This window comes from Neovison vison, chromosome 11 (assembly GCF_020171115.1).
Source record: "Neovison vison isolate M4711 chromosome 11, ASM_NN_V1, whole genome shotgun sequence".
NCBI classification, from domain to species: domain Eukaryota; kingdom Metazoa; phylum Chordata; class Mammalia; order Carnivora; family Mustelidae; genus Neogale; species Neogale vison.
In genome coordinates, this window is record NC_058101.1 from 175,787,407 (window position 1) to 175,807,880 (window position 20,474).

At 41.2% G+C, this 20,474-nt stretch overlaps 1 protein-coding gene across 1 annotated transcript in view; it reads right to left on the reverse strand.

The window, feature by feature from the left end:
- IDO2 (indoleamine 2,3-dioxygenase 2) overlaps positions 1-20,474 on the reverse strand; it is a 55,999-nt gene that overhangs the window by 22,306 nt on the left and 13,219 nt on the right. The window contains exons 2-7 of the mRNA XM_044225333.1: positions 18,525-18,620; positions 8,297-8,416; positions 5,698-5,816; positions 3,447-3,461; positions 2,091-2,190; positions 608-725 (exon numbers count right to left, since the gene is read on the reverse strand). Of these exons, the coding sequence (XP_044081268.1) occupies positions 608-725; positions 2,091-2,190; positions 3,447-3,461; positions 5,698-5,816; positions 8,297-8,416; positions 18,525-18,620 (568 nt within the window). The remainder of the gene's footprint in view (positions 1-607; positions 726-2,090; positions 2,191-3,446; positions 3,462-5,697; positions 5,817-8,296; positions 8,417-18,524; positions 18,621-20,474) is intronic.

Genomic DNA, 20,474 nt, shown 5'->3' on the forward strand with positions numbered 1-20,474 from the left:
ATTCCCTCCATCTGTCAGTGAAGAGTGATTGGGGAAAATGATACTTAGATCCTCACTCCTTGTTAAACAGATCACACCCCTCTCCCATACCTTCCTCAACACACACTAGTTACGTTTTCTCAATTCTTCTTTCAGAGGAAGTTGAAGAGCTGCCGACATCAGAATAAGATATAATCAATCACAGGAAGGGTGGACCACTTAGCTGTCCAACCCTAAGCTAGCCACAGAGGAGGAGCACTGCAAGGGCCCTCAGATAAGGCCCAAAGCCAAGGTCAGTCATCTCAGATCCCACGTCAGAACAAAGAATCAAAGAGGCTTTAGAGACTAGGCACCAACTCCCTTGGACCAACCAAAGGTTGTTGAGTAGAGGCGTGTATAACCAATGCTTTGTGCTCCACCCCTCCCTCCCCAGTTTCATACAAGACCTTGACATGGAAAGAAATATGTGGTCAATTAGAAGAAGAAACCACAGAGATTGTTTCCCAGGAGCACGAACAATTGGTTGCCTTAAAACAAAGCTAATGCACCAACACTGTCTTGTGGACGTTGCCAAATCTCCAGGCCCTTTTGACCCAAGTGGAGCCCCCTCTCTTCAGGAGCCTCATACCATGCATTTGTCCTAAGGTTCTGGTGATATCCTGAATGGAGAGTCTCAGTTGCTGCAGAGCTTGGAGCAGGGAGTTCTGGCTGCGCTGCAAGATGGCATTCACTCCCTGCGTGAGTGCCTAAAAAGAAGATTCATTCTCTTAATTCATTATCATTCAGTCCATTGAGGGGGAGTGAGCTGCAGAGCTATGGGAATCCAAAGGAAGGGCACCCTTCCGACTGCTGGGTTCTTTGGCAGGGCTCCCTGGGGGCCATTCCTGAACTAAATGTGCTGTGAGGTCTTCCTGAGAGCCAGAATCTTTCTAGGCACCTCCCAGATAGATCCCTACTTAAATCCTTCTGGACCTTTCCCATTGGCTGCTACTTCTTGTAACTCTCAAGGACATAACCCCATCAATTTTGTTCCTTCTTCTGGATTTATCTCACATTATGATCATTTCTACTTCTGCTTGCTCCTTCTGTGATCTTGGACTGAGGCACCTTCACTCTTGATCTCTTTTGTACGTAAAATCAGACTCTATAGATCCCTCGGCTTCGGAGTCCCCTCCATTAGGAAGCCTTCCTTGTCTCCAGCAGTCTCCACCTAATGTAAGCCACATCTGGAAGACCAATACTTCACTACGTGTCTTTTAGTGAACAAAACACAGGAATGAGAAGTAGAGTAACCATATAGTTTCACTTCTGAGAGGGCAAGAGAGGTGTCAAAATAACTGTACCACAGTCTGCTCACACCGCTGAGGACACAATAAGCATTCAGAGCATGCTCACCAGGGAAGGCAGCAAGCAAGGGAAAGGAAGGACACAAATCTCACTTAGGTGTCTTTAGGTAAGGCACAAAACAGCTGCTGATCATCAGCCACTTCACCTTCTTTTGTTTTACAACTGACCTTTCCAGTACCTGCCTGACCCCTGAAGGAGTTCAAGTTGGCAACCCCCTGGGGCAAGGAGATCTCAGTGGTGATTCATTGACCTCTGAGGCTTTGCATAACCATTCTCTGGGCCAGGAGGAACCCCCTCTTCCCACCTCCTGCTTAATTCTGTACAGCACTTGAGTTTCAACTCCAGCTCTCATTTCCCTGTGCCTGACCCTACAAGTCTGGGTTAGGTTTTAGATGTCTTTTCATGAAACACTGACTATTTTTTCTTGTTACCCTGTGCATCGGTCCATCTTCCTCCCCTGGATGGTGAGCTTCTGTGGGCACCAGAACAGTGTCTCTCTGATTCCGCAAGACATTCATTGCTCAGAACTAGACTTGTCTGCTGAATGGACAAATGGTCATTCCAAGTTTTACCTTTGTTGATGAATGGCAGGTTTCTTTGCGGGCTAGAACTCAGACCTCTTTTCTCAGACATAAACCAGCTAGGACAAAGTCTGTGCTCATCTGTATTGATTGGTTCACCACAGGGAAAGGGACTTGGCAAGAAGTAAATCTCACACTAATTTCTCATTTAGAAGAAAAAAAAAAGTCCTGTGGAGAAAATACCTTAATCCCAGGTACTGCTGCTTTCTCCACCAAAACAGTTACCAGTATAAAGCCACGCAGACTCTCTCCCCCAGGAAATGAGACAATGATGTCCAAGTTCCTTGGGAAGGAAATAACCACGTGGTTAGTGAGGCTTGGAGACAGCGAGGCGCAGAGCCCCCAGGCCTCCTCAGAGTCAGACAACCGTGAGAGCAAATGGACTCTGAGAGAAATCCTCAGGGCTCCACAGGACAGCCCTGGGGAGGAGCATCCACCTCCAACTGCTGATTATCCACCGGGCCAACCTGGGGCTCATCACATCATTCCCATCAGAAGCAGAGAGTCCCAGAGCTGTTGTGACCACAGGCCAGAGCTAATTCCCTGTGCCTGTTTTAGACCTGAAACTAAGGCCCAGAGAAGCATGATGTTTTCCCCAGAGTCATGTCGCTAATGAGTCACTGGACCAGGGCAGGAAGATCTCCTAAATCAGACTAGAGCGCTTTCTCATCAGTGATTCTTGCCCACCCCCTCCCCCACAAGTCCGCATATATTATAGTAAAATGACAGAAAGACTGTTATACAGGGATCAATTTTAAATGAGCAGTCATCACATAGATTCAAATATCCCAGAGGTCAATCCAGTCTCTAAAACTGAAAACTTCATCCATTAATCACGTCTACCTCTAACATCTTATGCATGACAAGAGATGAAAAACAAACACTAAAGAAAAATAAGTCAGGAACTCCACCGTGCAGTCAGGGTCACTAGCATGGAAAGTGGCATCTTTGCCCTTCCACCCTCCCTCTTCTGAGGTACAGCTTTTATACTGAACCCCCTCATGAGCTGAGGTTTGGCTCATTTAGAGGCTGATTTTGCTCTTTGGGTAAAGAGGAGACTGAGGATGTCTGGCCCACGAGCACCAGTCCATGCAAAACAAGACATTTCAAAGGCATTCTTCTGAACGGCCTGCCATTTGGCCATTCACAGACTTTATGGCGAGACCAGAGATCTTTTTCAGATCCTCAAACTTCAAAGAATCACAGGAAATTAGAAAACTGGTAAGGTTTTTTTTTTTATTGTTGTTCTTTTTTTTTTTTTTTTTTTTTTTTTTTTTGCATTGCACTTTATTTGTTTCATTATACACAGATTAGAAAACATAGCAAAGAAAATTAATCCCTTAGTCCTTACAAAGCTGAGGCACCACCATTAACTATTGGACTGTTAATTTTTGGTACATGTCCTCCCATCTTTTTTTTTTTTGGGCATTTTTAGATTACATACCCTACCTAAAAACTGGTATGCTTTCTTTTATGTTTATTTGTAAGCTATGAGTTTGTATGGATTCAAAAGTGAGTGAAGGACTTCTGAGAACTTACCCAATTTCCATGGGTCTTCAGTATTGGCAACCACAAAGAGAAAAAGAAAATAAAAGGACAAATCAGTTTATAAGCTGTTTATACAGTTATAAGCTGTTTATCAGTTTATACACAGGCATGCACGACTGTGTGCAAATGCACGTACAGCACACACACACCCATGCACACTTCGGATGTCACAGGGAGTGACTACACTGTGAGCAGAACATGCCACCCCAAAATGCCCCCTTGGGCACATTATTTATTTGAACTAGCATTACTTCAGAACGGGCTGGTCCAAGAAGGACACTCTGACCTCCTTTGTTCCCCTGAGAGCAGGAAATAAATCTGCTACATGAAAGGTACCTTCCTGTACCAGGAGAATAGAAAGTGTCCTTATCACCTGCAGTAGGGAATTCAGGGCTGAGAAGCCCGAGGAAATACATCTTGTTACTTTTTCACTAATTTGATGCCCTAAGTCCAAACCCTTTCATCTTTTCAAGTCTTCCCAACTGTATTGCTTTCTTGTCTAAAAGGTATAGGAGCTGCTTGTTTGGGTCACTTGTTTGAGTCTCATATTTTTAGAGGCTTCCGTATGTACAAAACTAAATTCATTTTTCTCTTATTAACCTCTCTTATGTCAATTTAATGATCAGATCAGCCAAAGAACTAAAAGGGAAGAAGGGAGAAGTTTTCCTCTCCCTCAAGCCACTGTGGGACAAAGAAGGAGCCAAATCTCAGCTCCTACAGGAGCCCCAGAACGTTTAGCCAGTGGCCAGCATTGTAAATTATCTCCTTCCTTTTGTATGTTTGTAATTACCACAAACCCACATTTCTGTTATAACTCTTCTACTCTTACTCACCTTTAGCACGTACCTTAGATGAATTTCACCCCTTCACCAAGGTGCTTCCTGATTTTTTTTTTTTTTTAATAAGTCCGAACTTAGTTTTTCTTAATGGGGTAATTCACGTGTGTGTGTGTGTGTGTGTGTGTGTGTGTGTGTGTGTTTTTAATGAGGTTTTTCTTTTAATTTTAAAGATTTTGCTTATGTATTTGTCAGAAAGAGAAAGAGAGCTCACAAGTGAAGGGAGAGGCAGAAGCAGGCTCCCCACTGAGCAGGGAGCCTGGTGCAGGACTTGATCCCAAGACCCTGGGATCACGACATGAGCCAAAGGCAGACACTTAACCAACTAAGCCACCCAGGCGCCCTGGCCAGAATCATTTCTACACATATATTTATTATTTTTTTTTCTGTCAAAACTCTGAGCCAGATTCAGCAGCTTTAATGAGAATATTGGTCATCAATTTCATTATGAAAGCAGAATTGGTCAAAGAGCATTATTAATACTTATGGAAAATGTATCCTCTCAGGGCTCCGAGCTACTTTAGAGAGATGAGATGGCCTCGTGTCTTCCAAGGGGGACACAGATTAGTCCAGAAAGTTACATTGTTTGTTAAGTGTTTAATCCTCTAGAACAGATTCCCATCATCTCCTCTGAAATCCTGTGGTTACCCACAAACCTTATGCTGAGGAAGTACCTCCCTGCATTTGACCTAAATGTCCCTTTAGCTATTTTATTAAGTCAGAAAGCACTATCTCTTGCATCTACAGCCTGAAATAAATTTGGCTGTGATAATAAAGTTCAAAGGGAAATTAATACTTTCTCTCTTCCACCCACTCTAATGATTGCTAAAAACCCATGCTACTTCTTCTTTAGACTGATGCCTACCTACATTCGCAGCCCAACTTTCAGAGGACTGATGCTGGATAGGTAGAAGAGGTAGTATCAGCCATCAAATTCTCAATCCAGCTTATCTAGAGCCCTAATTCAGAACCCTTATTCACCCATAATCATTCATTTATGATAACTACATCATGATCACTTACTGAAGGCACTGGTCCTAATTTGACAGGACTAGAGGCCATCTTAGAAAACAGGAGATAATTCGGTGAGAAAGTATGAGCGAAGTCTAATTATGCAGGAGCTTGAAGGTCAAGTTGAGAAATTCAGATGAGATATGGAAGCAAACAAGAAAAATGTAGCCTGTACCAATGTATTCAGAGTGAAACTGCTGGGATATGTGATTTTTGAACTTGAGTTCAGGTTCATCCTTCTTTACAGCCGTAAAGCAGACAATAAATATGAACATCTCTAATTGCAAGGGGCTGAAAAAGCCAGGGACTTTACTTCAGGGAGAGTAAAAGTCACAGGCCTGCCCTTTACTCAGTTTCAGTCTGTTTACATCCAAAGCACTCACTCCGCGTCTTACCTTTCTGGATTCCTAGGGGTCCAGTTTGTCAGTACCAGGTCTGAGTGGACCAGGATCGGAGGGAGCCCCAAGTTTCTGGAGACTTCGACAAGGGGAAGGGCAAGGTTTCTTGGCAGAACCTTTCAGATACGAATCCAGATAGATGCGATTACATTATGATAGACGGAATATATGGCTGATAGATAAATCCAGATACATATGACAATTATATGATACAACAGAATATACAGTTAGTATATTCTAGGAAAAATGCAGCAGAGGAGGTAATCATGGTTGCCCTCTATTCCAGAAATCCTGTGGCGGAGAAAGGACCTGGGCAATAAAACTGGTATTATCTGAGTGATCTGTAAATGCACACTATGCTCTCATATTTTTTCTGTTTACTCTAGTGGATCTATTGTTTATAAGTACAAGCCGAAATTTATATGAATATTACAAAGCTGAAGCACATACATACAGATACAGTATAAAATAATCTCTGAAAGTTGACTGCAAAAAAGGGCATCACTAAATGTTTTGAGCATGAACTGGGGACTGAGTTGATAAGTAGCAAGACAAAAATCTTTGTATCTATCTACTTATCTATAGACACAGACGACTACATAAATATGTTGATGTATCTGTTTATGTGTATAAGACCTCAAACACATATACACATGTGTGTATGCACACACACACGCACATGTGCGTGTTTATGTGTCAATCGGGAAGAGTTATGGGGAGGATAGAACATTTCATCCTGTGTGGCAGCCAACTCTGTCCATCATTTCGTAAGTCAAACCCAATAATAACTTCAAGTAAGTAGTCACCTCAAGACAGTTCCCTTTCAACCCCTAAAATGTCTGAGGACTGCTCCAAGGAGACTTACCTGCCCACAAGTCCAGAATCTATGGGGGACCTGTGGGGTTTTTTTTAACTGCAGACAAGGCTAAATTAGTTTAGATTCAAAAGAACATTCTCATGCTCCCTATTTCCCACTTCCATTTTTATTTCCCCCTAAGATAAAAGTTTCAATTAAAGGAGTCCCTCTTCTGCCTTTGCTTTCCCTTAGATTTTAGGTTAGATTTGGGACAGAACTGTTCTTTAGGTAGAAAGCAATAAAGAACTTTAAAGAGTCCCTTGGGAATCAGGGAATGAGGAGGGCAGTACAGAAGGGAGGTGTCTATTTTAGTGAAAAGTTAAAAGATGAGATGCAGAGAAAGAGATGACCTGAGACTGTGGACAGGGGCTCCCTGTTCATCTGGAACTACAAGAACAGACCTTGAAGTTAGAGACTCCTTCTTCTCCCAGAGCTCAGATCTATTTAGAGAGACGAGATGGCCCCATTTCTTCCAATTCTTTAATATGATTATGGTTTGGAGAACACAAGAGGGGAGGGGAGCCTAGTGGAATGGTTGGTAGTGTGCCTAGATTTCAAACTTTCTTATATCAGACATACAATTAAAAAAAAAATAAGCTGTCTTGACATTTAAAAACTCTGAAGCAGGGGCGCCTGGGTGGCTCAGTGGGTTAAAGCCTCTGACTTCGGCTCAGGTCATGATCCCAGGGTCCTGGGATTGAGTCCCACATCCGGCTCTCTGCTCAGCAGGGAGCCTGCTTCCTCCTCTCTCTCTGCCTGCCTTTCTGCCTACTTGTGACCTCTGTCAAATGAATAAATAAAATCTTTTCAAAAAAACCAAAAAACTCTGAAGCAACTCTATACCTTCTTCCTCTCTCCTTTCTCGGCCTCCCTTCCTTTTCTCATGGGGAGTTTCTCATGTTTACTTGTAAGAAAGAGGCAAGATCAATCAAGCAAACCAAATAGGCCAGGGCTGCTCAGTGAACATGAAGTACTAGAACAGTGCTAACTCTGATTCCTGGAAAAGGGACACTTCTGCAAAATGAAAGGGAGTAATCTTTTCTACTGCTTCGTGGAACTCAGAGACTTCACGTTATAATCTTCAGGTTGAAACCATAAAATGTGAAGTTAAGATTCAGAAGAGATTTAAATAAATTATTAAGAGACCAATAATCAGTAGAAAGAAAGAAGTATTAAAAATTAAAATTAATCTTGTTCATGTCAATGAGTGCCTCTAGGGAAAGAAGGTTACACTGGTGAATCAGAAGTTCTGAACGTGGACTTGGATTTTACCCGCAATTGCTCTCTGACCCTGGACAGGGACTTTATCTTCTGTAGTCCTCAGCTATCTATCAAATGGGCACAGTAGAATTTCACTTACCTTATGGGATTGTGAAAATCAAGAGATAATGTAGTGCAGAGGCAGACAAAATACCCTAAGAGGTAAGCTATCATTAAGTACTGAGACCTCATCTGTTGCCTTCAATGCATTGGGAAGCATTATTGCCAGAAAGAAAATAGATGTGAAAGCTAATGAAAGGGAGAAATGGCTACAAGTTCTAAAACAGAAAAAAAAATAGTTTCTTAAGGAAAAAAATTCTTTCGTTGAAGTTGGCTACTTGTCCTTCTTCCAACGGATAGCCAGATAAAAGAACAAGAAGGGAACTGTCTTCGGAAACACAGTGTGGGGCCAAACAGGGAGTGTATTCCAGGAGCAGCAGAACAGGCAGAAGACAAGGTGGGCATCTGGTTGTCCTTTACCTCTTGGGGCTGTGTCTCTCCTTTTTGCCAGACGTAGCCCATGGTCATTAAGCTCAGAACCAAGTGGGCCAGGCGCTGTTCCCGGTAACTCTGGAGGAACTGGCAGTTCAAGAGGGGCATCTGTTAAATGCAATACCCACACATTATCAGCTGCAGGGCTGAGGCTGAGCACAGGGCATCTCTGACTTAAAGGGTTCTTCGCATATAGGGAACAGCTTATATTTTTGTGGAGGGAGAAGGAGCCTCCGTGCACTCCCATTCTCCCCCTGATCTGAGGACCCCGCAGAATGGAGGGATTCCAGGAACATTGTTTGGGAAGTACTGAACCACTCCATCCAAGCTCCCAAATGGCCCCCATGGTAGTGCCAGCCCCTGGTCACATCCAAATGGCCATCACATCCACCAAGGAGCTGACAGATTGGTCAGAGTGTTCTTGCATAACGAAGTACTGAACCACTCCATCCAAGCTCCCAAATGGCCCCCATGGTAGTGCCAGCCCCTGGTCACATCCAAATGGCCATCACATCCACCAAGGAGCTGACAGATTGGTCAGAGTGTTCTTGCATAACGAAGTACTGAACCACTCCATCCAAGCTCCCAAATGGCCCCCATGGTAGTGCCAGCCCCTGGTCACATCCAAATGGCCATCACATCCACCAAGGAGCTGACAGATTGGTCAGAGTGTTCTTGCATAATGAATTCCCCAGACCAGGATTGTTTCCTTCCTGGAGTGTAACTGTGGCAGCTCCCTCGACATCATAAAAGACAGACAGATGACAGACCTGTCCTGCAGGCCTTACTCTTTCAGCTTCATTCCCTCCTAAAAGGAGGCCCAGTGGACTTGGGAATTTGACCAAATCCCTAGAGGGCATTATCTGAGCTGGGCCAAAGGATTGGGCAGTCCTTGTTGGAACCCTTCCAGTGACCCTGGAGGGGTGTTTTCTCTTCTTCATGCCCTTTACCTGGTGGAAATGTGTCACTTGGAAGTTTACAGATGGTGTCCTCATGAAAGTCACAGCCTGCCCACAAGTTACCCTGCCTAAACAAGGACCAGTTTCTCACTTTTGCTTGGAATAGCCTTGCCTGTCCTCGTTGACACCGACCAACAAGGAGCTGCAGGTTCCTGGCACGCCCCCTCCTTCTGCTCTCCTTCTTTCCTCCCATGGCTGCCCCAGCTCTAGAAACCACCGATCCAGCTCTTCCTGTCTCTGGGGTCCTTAACTGCCACAAAAGGTGGTGGCGAATGTCTTGTGTATCCTTTTTTTTTTTTTTTTTAATTTTTATTTTTTCAGTATTCTAAGATTCATTGCTTATGCACCACACCCAGTGTTCTATGCAGTACTTGCTGTCCTTAATACCCCCCACCAGGCTGACCCATCCCCTCACCCCCTTCCCTTCCAAAACCCTCAGTTTGTTTCTCAGAGTCCACAGTCTCTCATGCTTCATCTTCCCCTGTGATTTCCCACAATTCGCTTTTCCTTTCCTTTTCCTAATGTTCTCCATGTTATTCCTTATGCTTCACAAGTAAGTGAAACCATATAATTGACGTTCTCTGCTTGACTTATTTCACTCAGCATAATCTCCTCCAGTCCTGTCCATGTTGACACAAAAGTTGGGGATTCGTCCTTTCTGATGGAGTCATAGTATTCCATTGTATATATGGACCATATCTTCTTTATCCATTCATCTGCTGAAGGGCATCTTGTATCCTTTTAAGCTCCAGGCATGGCAGAGCAGCCTCTGACCCGCTGCTCCTCCCTCCCGGGCTCCCTACCAGCAGCTCATGGAATCCTTCCTCTGCTCTCTGCTAGAGGGCAGCCCTTCCGTGTCTGTACTCCCCACTCAGCAGCATGTTTATTCTTTCTAAAATTGGCTCTGAAAGAGTCCCGAAAGCAATGTGCTCTAGGTTCACGTGCTTGCCTGTGTGTATGGGGTTGGGGGTGGCTGCTGAGATGTTTCATTTCAACGGGAAGCAGCCAGAAAATAGTAACAATAGTTATTTATTGAGTACTTGTTATAAGCCTCTTAACTAAACTATTCCTGAGGCAGGATGCTAGAAACTTCCCAGGGCAGGCCATGTTCCGCTTTCCCCCAAATGCACAGGCCAAAACTGAGTCAGACAGGATAAGCACAGGGTCACAGACTCAGGAGGGACTGAACCAGGGTACTACTGTAGTTCCGTCCACTGTCCCGCTTTCTCAAGTTAGCCCTGCCTGGTAGAAATGAGAGCCACATGTGTAATTTCAAATTTTCTGGCAGGGACAGTAAAAAAAATACTAAAAAGAAACATGAAATTTATTTTAATAATATATTTTTCTACATCAGTATAGCCATAATATTATTAACACATGGTCAGTATAAAATATTGAAATAATTTGCTCTTTTTATAGTAAATCTTCAAAATCCAGTGAATACCTTACACATCAGTTTGTCTTAACCACATTTCAGATGTTCAGTAGCCATAAGCCCTGTTGGTTACCTATAGTGCCATCTTAGAGTAAAGGAACAAAGTCTGATTTGGGAATGTGGCACTTGGTTAGAGACGTTTTGGAAATTTCTTGCACATTCCAGAGTCCCTGGGCTCTCCTTTCCAATCAAACACAAATAATTTAAAAAAATGATTTAGAAAAAAGTAAACAACAACAACAAATACTCTTTGTAACGGAAGTTTTTTTTCTACAAAAAATAGTGAAATGGTTAGGGAGAGAATGAGTCATAAACTTAATGTTTTCCTGAATTTAAAGTAATGAACTTGATTTCATATTTGTGTTTTATTATAAGATGGAATGTAAATACAGAAATTGTAAAATGCAATCTCATTACAGTTCTAATTTTCATTTTCCTGATTGTTAACAAATGTTGGCATCTTTCATATGTTACTTGGTCATTCATGTTTGCTATTTTGTAAAATGTTCATGTTTACAGCAGTTTTTTAACTTGGTTGTTTGTCTTTCTTATTTTATCTCCAAGACTTTGTATATCCAGAATACAATCTTTTTCTTGGCTATATATGTGATAACATTATCTTCCAGTTTATGGTTTTGCTTCTCATTTTCTTTATGGTCTATTTTGATGAATGGAGGGTCTTTTTTTTTTTTTTTAAGATTTTTCAATTTATTTCACACACAGAGAGAGATCACAAGTAGGCAGAGAGGCAGGCAGAGAGAGAGGGGGAAGCAGGCTTCCTGCTGAGCAGAGAGCCCGATGCGGGGCTCCATCCCAGGACCCTGAGATCATGACCTGAGCCGAAGGCAGATGCTTTAACCCAATGAGCCACCCAGGCACCCCTGGAGGCTCTTTTTAATGAAATTAAGTATATCATAAAAATATCCCAGTTTTAGTCATTAGGAAATCTTCCTTACTCCAAGTACATATTCTTTTAAATTTTCTTCTATAACATTTAAATTTTTGTCTTTTACATATAAATTCTTAATCTATCTGGAATGAACTTATTTTTATGATAAAAATAGCCAATCCAGTGGTCCTCTCTTTTTATTGCTGCCCCCCATATCATCTGATCTTAATTTTTGTAGTTTTATATTATGTCATGATAATTGATGAGGCAAATCTTCTCAACTTGCTGTTGTTAAATATACATATATTTGTTCATTTATTATGTAACATGTATGATGAACTAAGAATTATTTTACTTTCACAACTTCCACATTTTTTTAACATCTTGTTTAAAATAAAAATATAATTTTAACTCCATCATCATATTAATGCACTTTGGCCAAAAGATTATGTCCATACACACACACATGCATGCACAGACTATTTTAGAAATTCCTTCTTGTTTCACAGACACATTAGCAGTGACTACTAAGAAGTAACTATTACCCGCCCCCAAGAAAATTGACCATATATTTCATTAATTTCATTATTTGGCAGTCTTTCTTAAATACTTTTTTTTTTTTTCTGTCTTTCCTGAGTCCTTTATTCTGATTTGGAGTCGTGATGCTACAGTAATTTCTGAACATTTGAGACAAAGTGTTTGGATAGTGTATTTTCTTATTTCTTGATTTGATTGATAATTTACTTTTTTTAGTGCTCATGGATGATTAATAAAATCTGGGTTCTAAACACCTTTTTCTAAAATCTTATTAATATTCATACAGTATCTTTAAAAAATATCAATATAGACAGATACATATTTATTTTATACTTTGGATCATAACCCAATGCTACTTTGTTTACTTGCTTGTGATGCTGTTCCATATTGGCCACTGGGGGCTCTTTTCAGGTTGGCTTTTGTGTCCCATTTGACATGCCCCAACTATTCCCTTTGTTAGCATTGCTTTACTTCCTGGCAGTGTAACATTGTTCACCTTGTATTTGCCCTGTCCCAAGTTTATAATCAGCCCTTTCTCCAAGGAGCCCTTGTTCCTTTTTTGGAGAACAGTGTCCCCACACTGGGCTTGCCCATTCCTCCTGGGTGCCACTGCTCCTAGGTCCTCACGGGACAAAGCTACGGCATGTGTGGGTGTGCATGGGTGTACACACATATTATATTTATCCATATCCATATAATATTGATTTATCCACATACGTTTATCTATTTACCCACATAAGTAAGCTAAACGTGACTTTACACTCCTGTCTCCAGCTCTAATCCAGTGCTGCAGGTTAATTCAAATTCCCCTTTGGCCAATTTGTAACTTTCATCTCTGACAGCAAAGTATTATCCACCATCCATTTATTTATCTGCTCAATCTAGTATACATATAAAGCAGTTTCAGAATTGTTAAACCATACCCCCACAGGAAAACCAGTTTCCCAGCTGGAGTATAGTGATACTGTGCAGTTCCTCTTCCATTTGGCCATACAGATTCTAGCCACAGCATCATTTCCCACCATGGCTTAGGTCAGCTCCTTTCTCCCCAACTCCTCCCCATGAAATGATGTCATGCATCTGGAACACAGTTATACTCATTTGTTGTAGTCTATATTCCACCCCAAGATTCCCCCCCAGTTCTGGTTAATTGGCTTTTTTTTTTTTAATTTTTTTCCAATTTATTTATTTTCAGAAAAACAGTATTCATTATTTTTTCACCACACCCAGTGCTCCATGCAAGCCATGCCCTCTATAATACCCACCACCTGGTACCCCAACCTCCCACCCCCCCGCCACTTCAAACCCCTCAGATTGTTTTTCAGAGTCCATAGTCTTTCATGGTTCACCTCCCCTTCCAATTTACCCAAAAGCACATACCCTCCCCAATGTCCATAACCCTACCCCCCTTCTCCCAACCCCCATCCCCCCAGCAACCCACAGTTTGTTTCGTGAGATTAAGAGTCACTTATGGTTTGTCTCCCTCCCTATCCCATCTTGTTTCATGGATTCTTCTCCTACCCACTTAAGCCCCCATGTGGTTAATTGGCTTTTTAAATTTGCGTACAATTCACTCTGTGATATACAATTCTATGGGTTTCGCCACCCCTGAATACCCCACAGAACAAAAACTCCTCCTGCAGTAGCCAACCACCCACTTCTTCCGCCTCAGTCCTTGGTAATCACTGATCAGTTTTCTGTCCTTACAGTTTCGTCTTTTCCAGACTGTCATTTGGACCGGATCTTACAATATACAGTCTTTTGGGTCTGACATATTTCATTTAGCAAGATACATTTGACACCTAGTAGCATTCCGTTGTATGGCTCTAACTCAGTGTCTCATCTAGTCAGGGCAGCTATGACAAAGTAGCACAGACTAGGTGGCTTATAACTATTGGACACTTAATTCTTACAATTTTTGAGACTAGAAGCCCAAGATCAGGCTGGGGGCCCAGCGTGACTGGGTTCTGGGGAGGGTCCTCTTCTGGGTTGTGCACTGCTGTCTTTCTGGTGTATCTTCACATTGTAGCTGAAGAGGGCCAGAGAGCACTCAGGAACCACTTTAGCTACATTTTGTTGCTGGTCAGTTTAATGTGCTGACTTGACCAGGCTAAGGGATGCCCAGGTAACTGGAAACACATTATTTCTGGGTGTGTCTTCGAGGGGGTGTTTTTGGAGGAGAGTAGCATTTAAATTGTAGGCTGAATAAAGAACATTGTGCTCAGCAATTCAGGTGGGTTTCCTTCATTCCATCAGAGCTCAGATAAAATAAAAAAGTAGGCGAAGGATGGATTTTCTGTCTGCTTACGCTGAGACAGCCATCTTCTCCTGGCTTGGAACATTAGTGCTCTCCGTGCTCGGACTTTCAGACTCAGGCTGGGACTTAACACTCTTGGCTTCCTTGGCCTTCACCATTCCTAGGTCTCTGATTTGCAGGTTGCAGTCTCCATAGCCATGTGGGCCTGTCCCTGCTAATAAATCTTCTTCTCTATGTCTGTATCCTCTTGCTTCTGCTTCTCTGGAGAACCCTGACTAATTCATCTCCTCAAAGCCCCACCCTCTAATACCATCATATTGGGAACTAGGAGTTCAAAATCTACAATCAGTCCATGTACTCTTGAGAATTTGACTATTCTCCTGTTCAGAGACAGGCTGGTTATTTCCAGTTTGGGGGATTATGAATCAAGCTGCTATAAACAGTCACATGCAAGCTTTTCCACGCACATTAATTTTCACATGACTTGGGTAGATACTTAGGAATGTGACTGCTGGGTCACATGGGAAGTCTATATTCAACTTCCTGAGAATCTGCCAAACCATCTTCCAAAGTAGCTGTACTATTTTTTTGTATTCCCATCAGCAGAATGAAAGAGTGTCCCTTTTGGTGTATATCCTCATCAGCACTTGATAATGCTGAATTTTCTTTTGTAATTTTAGTTATTCAAAGGGGTGTTAAATTGCCTCTTAATACTTATTATTATAAATAATCCTGTTACTCCATAAGTATACCAGTTTTGTTTTTTATTGTTTCCTGATTAGAACTCGAAAATTTTTCTTCTTATTCTAAAAAATTTGAAATTTCACAGGGATGTCTATATGTATCCTCCCAACCCCAATATCTTTCTGATAAAATACTCAAATCTTTCCTAAGATCTGAAAACTTTTTCTTATGTGCTTGAAGCTTTGCTTTTCCTCCACCTATGCCACTCTGCTTTGGGGAACTCTACTTTGTAGATTTGGGTCATCCATTTCTCCTTTTCCATACTTTATTTTTTTGAGCGTTGATGTTTCTTTAATTTTTGCTTTATACTTTATGAAAAGTGTGCCCTTTTTCTATAACCAATGCTTCTCTGATTTATTTTAGATTATATTGAGTTTTTTGCTTGTTTATTTCTTTGCTCCCCAATAGTTCCTTTTATGTACAACTTCACTTATTTTTACAAAGTAAATAAACTGGAGAGATTAATTAGAATTTCAAAAACATTGATCTCATCAGATCCATTAGTTGTGAATGTCCAATCCCTTCCTACTGTGTTTTGACTTATTCCTTCTTTTCATATGACATGGTAATTTGTTATTATCGATTCATGGTCAGGGACTGTGGTCAGTTCTATCATAACTAGTAGCTATTAAAGCGTTCCTTAATCATGTTTCCAGAATGCTGCTGAGTCTCCTCTTGTGTAGCTTCTGGGAGCAAGTCAGTTGCCTATAGTGTTTTGTGACAGTGGAGTGGAGAAAGGGGACTCTTTCTGGAATAAGAAGGATGTATCTAAACAAATAAACAAGTTTTGTTTGTTGGTTGATTGATTTTTTACCAAAATACGGATAGGGGGGCACCTGGGTGGCTCAGTGGGTAAAAGCCTCTGCTTTCGGCTCAGGTCATGATCCCAGGGTCCTGGGATCAAGCCCCGCATTGCGTTCTCTGCTCAGCAGGGAGCCTGCTTACCCCTCTCTCTCTGCCTGTCTCTCTGCCTACTTGTGATCTCTGTCTGTCAAATAAATAAATAAAATATGAAAAAAAATACTGGGGCTTTCTAAGAGCAAGGTAGCTGGTCTGGAGGTACTTTAAGATAAAAAAATGTAAATCCAGTTATTGTGTTATCTGTGCCAACTAAAGGGCTCAAGAGAACAATTTTTTAGTCTGAAGCTCCATGTCTGGTCCTGGAAGCCATATTATTTGCTTTTCATGACTGATTTCCAATTGATTCAGTCACCAGCCTGTGCTGGTGACGTCTTTTTTTTTTTTTAAGTTTTTTTTTTTTAAATTTTTAAATAATTGCTACACCTAATGTGGGGCCTGAACCTATATCAAGATGAAGAGTTGCATGCTCTACTGAATGAGCCTCCCAGGGGACCCAGTGAAGTCTTAAAAGCGGATTCATGTAATTAGATGTTTTATATGTAATTAGAAATGTAGAGACTGGCCACAATTGTTGTAATAGTTTCCTAGGGCCACCTCAACAATCAAACACCAACTCAGAAGCTTAAAACAATACAACTGTATTCTCTCATAATTCTGGGCAATAGATGTCTGAAATTAAGATATTTATATGATTCGTTCCTTCTGGAGTTTCTGAAGGACAGACAATCTGTTCCCTCTTCCCTTCCCAGTGTCTGGTGATTACCAGCAACTCTTGGCACACTTTGGCTTGTAGATGATGCATCTCTTCTCTCTCTCTGCCCCTATGTTCACATGGTCTTCTTCCCTGTGTATCTGTGGGTCTGTGTCCACATTTCCTTCTTCTTATAAGGACTCCAATCACACTGGATTAGAGTACACCCTAATACAGTATGACCTCAGTTACCTTGATTCCATCTGCAAAGACCTTATTTCCAAATAAAGTCACAGTCCTGGGTTCCAAGTGGACAATTTCTGGAGAAACACTATTCAACCCAGTAGAAGTGTCAGGGGATTATTTTCATAGCTGTACTAAACTCTTTTGCCAACTTCCATGTTTTCAGTAGCCAGAAGTCAGCTGTACACTCCTGGCCTTTTCTCACTGGTATTTCACATATGAGGAGCACCAATTCAATGAATCCTTCACTTCACTCTTGACAGTGTAATCAAATAAAGCCTAAGGAAAGCCTGGTGCAGAGAACTGTGTAGTTCACAAATAGAACCTTAATCTGTCCTTCTACAAGTTGTTCTTGGATCCACCTTGCTTTTGTCTTGCTACTCTGAACTGGGAGAAGGAGGCTATAGAGGTTCAGTTTGCTTTGGTGGTATGCTTTGTGTGGGTACAATACACTCTGATAAAATTTGCTTAATATGAAACAAACATTCTTAAAGTTTCATCCATTTTTGGTACTTTCTCTTGTCCCCCGCACTTAAAGATATTTTCTTATTTTTCTTCTTCTTTTTTTTTATTTCTTTGGTCTTATTAATGACACTTCATGCAGCAGGAAAATAAATTCTTAGGTTTAGTTTGCTATCTTCATAAACACTGAAGTCAGTCTCTTACATCTCTTACAGGATTTCCAATCTTGTGCCTGCACTTAACAGGCATCTAGAAAGTACTTTTAAATCCGTTAGTATTTATAGATATTAAATATGTTTAAGTCAGTGATGGAGAATTTGGGAGCATGGGAAAGCTTTCTTGTATCTCTGAAATCTCACAGCACTCCAAACTAGAGAAGAGACCAGAGGGAAGTATAAATATATACTCAATGCTGCTGTATGGCAGGGACAGAAGAAGTGATTTAGTCCCTATAACAATTCCATGAGACCAGAACTTCTCCCCTTCTGTAAAAAAAGGAGGTAGAACTACAGGGGTGAAATAATTTGTTTTCAAGTTGGATAGCTACTATATAATAGAGCCAAGATTCAAACTCAGGTATTCCTGAATCAAAGTCATGTTTTCTTGTTACATCATCTTACTTATTACTGTGGGATACTGTCAGTGCTCCAGGGACCAAGAAGTTTCACTGTTTCTTACTCACTCTTGGGAAATAATGCTCCTCTTATCAACTGTTTCTGCAGAACCCAAGGGAGAGGAGCGCCAACCATGCGACATACAAGGAGGACACTGAGAATCTCAATGCTTACCCTTCTCCAGCTAGATCTTATCCATCAGCTTACCTATAATTCCCAACCAGATGGCCTTCCTTCTGTAAACAAATATTTGTTCAGTGCTTAATGTGTTTCAGAAATTATTTTGTGCAGGTTGTGGAAATTTTAAGGAAATGCATGTGTAATATGAGGAACAAGTCATTCCACTCTTCAGAAAAGGTGAGGTAGCTTTCTTGGTAATCTCAATGGCAATTGTTGGTGTCCCTGGGTCCATTGACCCACTTTCATAATTCTGAGAAAGAAATGTAGTGTGGGGATGAAAATACGATGATGAGAAGAACTTAAACAGAAAAAAGAACTTAAAGAGAAGAATGAAAAAGATATACCTTATTTACTCGAGCTTGAAGCTGCTGAGTCTCAATCAAATGAGGCAGTTCATTGGCGATTTCCATCCAAGGCCTAAAATGATCTGGAAGTTCTTTCTGCATTCAAAATGGAAACAACTCAGTATTTTATTTTATTATTATTTTTTAAAAGATTTTATTCATTTATTTGACAGACAGAGATCACAAGTAGGCAGAGAGGCAGGCAGAGAGAGAGGAGGAAGTAGGCTCCCCGCCGAGCAGAGAGCCCGATGTGGGGCTCAATCCCAGGATCCTGGAATTATGACCTGAATCAAAGGCAGAGGCTTTAATCTATGGAGCCATCCAGGCACCCCCATCTCAGTATTTTAGACCTTTCTGGGAAGCAGCTTGGGGGAGTAACTGCTTTCATATTTCAGCTTTAAATTAGAATTCAGGTCAGTTTAGTTCAACAAGTATTGAAAATTTGCTCTATGCTGGGCCCTGTGCTAAGCATTACAAACACACAGATGATTGAAATACAGTCCTTGGGTTTAAGAAGCATGTAATCTAGTAAGTCAGAAAAAAAAAATGTAGTCAGATATATCCCAATGCAGTGTAATATTTTCAGTTAATGACTTGTGGGCAAGCTTAAGAACTTGCAAAGAAGAGAAAATTGTTAATTCTGTCAACAGTTGTGGGAAATAAAAGGGAAGTATTTATAGATATATGACAATGGGGGTCAGTGTTAGAGTCTGAAAGTGACTTTGCTGGGGGAAATTTGAAAATGGGAAGGAAGTAAAACAGAAGTGTTAGTGGATATAGGAGAAAGCTGTGCTTCCTGGGACTACAGGTGACTCCGTGTTACTGCAATATAAAGCTCAAGAGAAAAGGTGATTGATGATGAGGCCAGAAAATCAGATCAAATGTGCTTTTTATAAAGTGCAAAAGAATTTTCTTTTCATGTAGTTGATGACATGGTTTGATCTGAATTTCAGAACGATAATTTTGTTGATAAGATTTGAAGATATAAAGTCAGATTAGGAAAGCTTTGAAGTACTACTTGAGGACTAAATTTGGACAATGACAATGAATTTAGAAGATATTCAAGAAATATTTGGAAAGGGGACCTAGGTGGCTCATTCGGTTGAGTGTCCAACTCTTTTTTTTTTTTTCCCAATTTATTTATTTTCAGAAAAACAGTATTCATTATTTTTTCACCACACCCAGTGCTCCATGCAAGCTGTGCCCTCTATAATACCCACCACCTGGTACCCCAACCTCCCACCCCCCCGCACTTCAAACCCCTCAGACTGTTTTTCAGAGTCCATAGTCTCTCATGGTTCACCTCCCCTTCCAATTTACCCAAATTCCCTACTACTCTCTAACGCCCCTTGTCCTCCATGCTATTGGTTATGCTCCACAAATGAGTGAAACCATATGATAATTGACTCTCTCTGCTTGACTGATTTCACTCAGCATAATCTCTTCCAGTCCCGTCCATGTTGCTACAAAAGTTGGATATTCGTCCTTTCTGATGGAGGCATAATACTCCATAGTGTATATGGACCACATCTTCCTTATCCATTCATCCGTTGAAGGGCATCTTGGTCCAACTCTTGATTTAAGCTTAGGGTGATCTCAGGGTCATGATCTCAGGCTAGGGGAAGAATGCTTGTGTGTCTCTCCCTCTACCCTCTCCCAGCTTGCACTCTCTTCTTCAAATTAATTAATTAATTAAAAAAAGATATATTTGGAAAGTAAAATTAAAATGATGAGTGATTAAACTTAGAGAAAAGGACTGAAGGCAAGATGACTCCTAGTCTAATAGCATTGACTGTGCTGGACCCAGGGTTTAGCCAAGTAGAACATAGGCTGAGTTTCAGCAATCCTAGCTCCATCCCAGGAAATGGAATTTTTTTTTTACCTTTTTTACCAAAAATTTACCTTTTGCTGTAAATAAACTTATATTGCAACACGGTTACACTCATATGT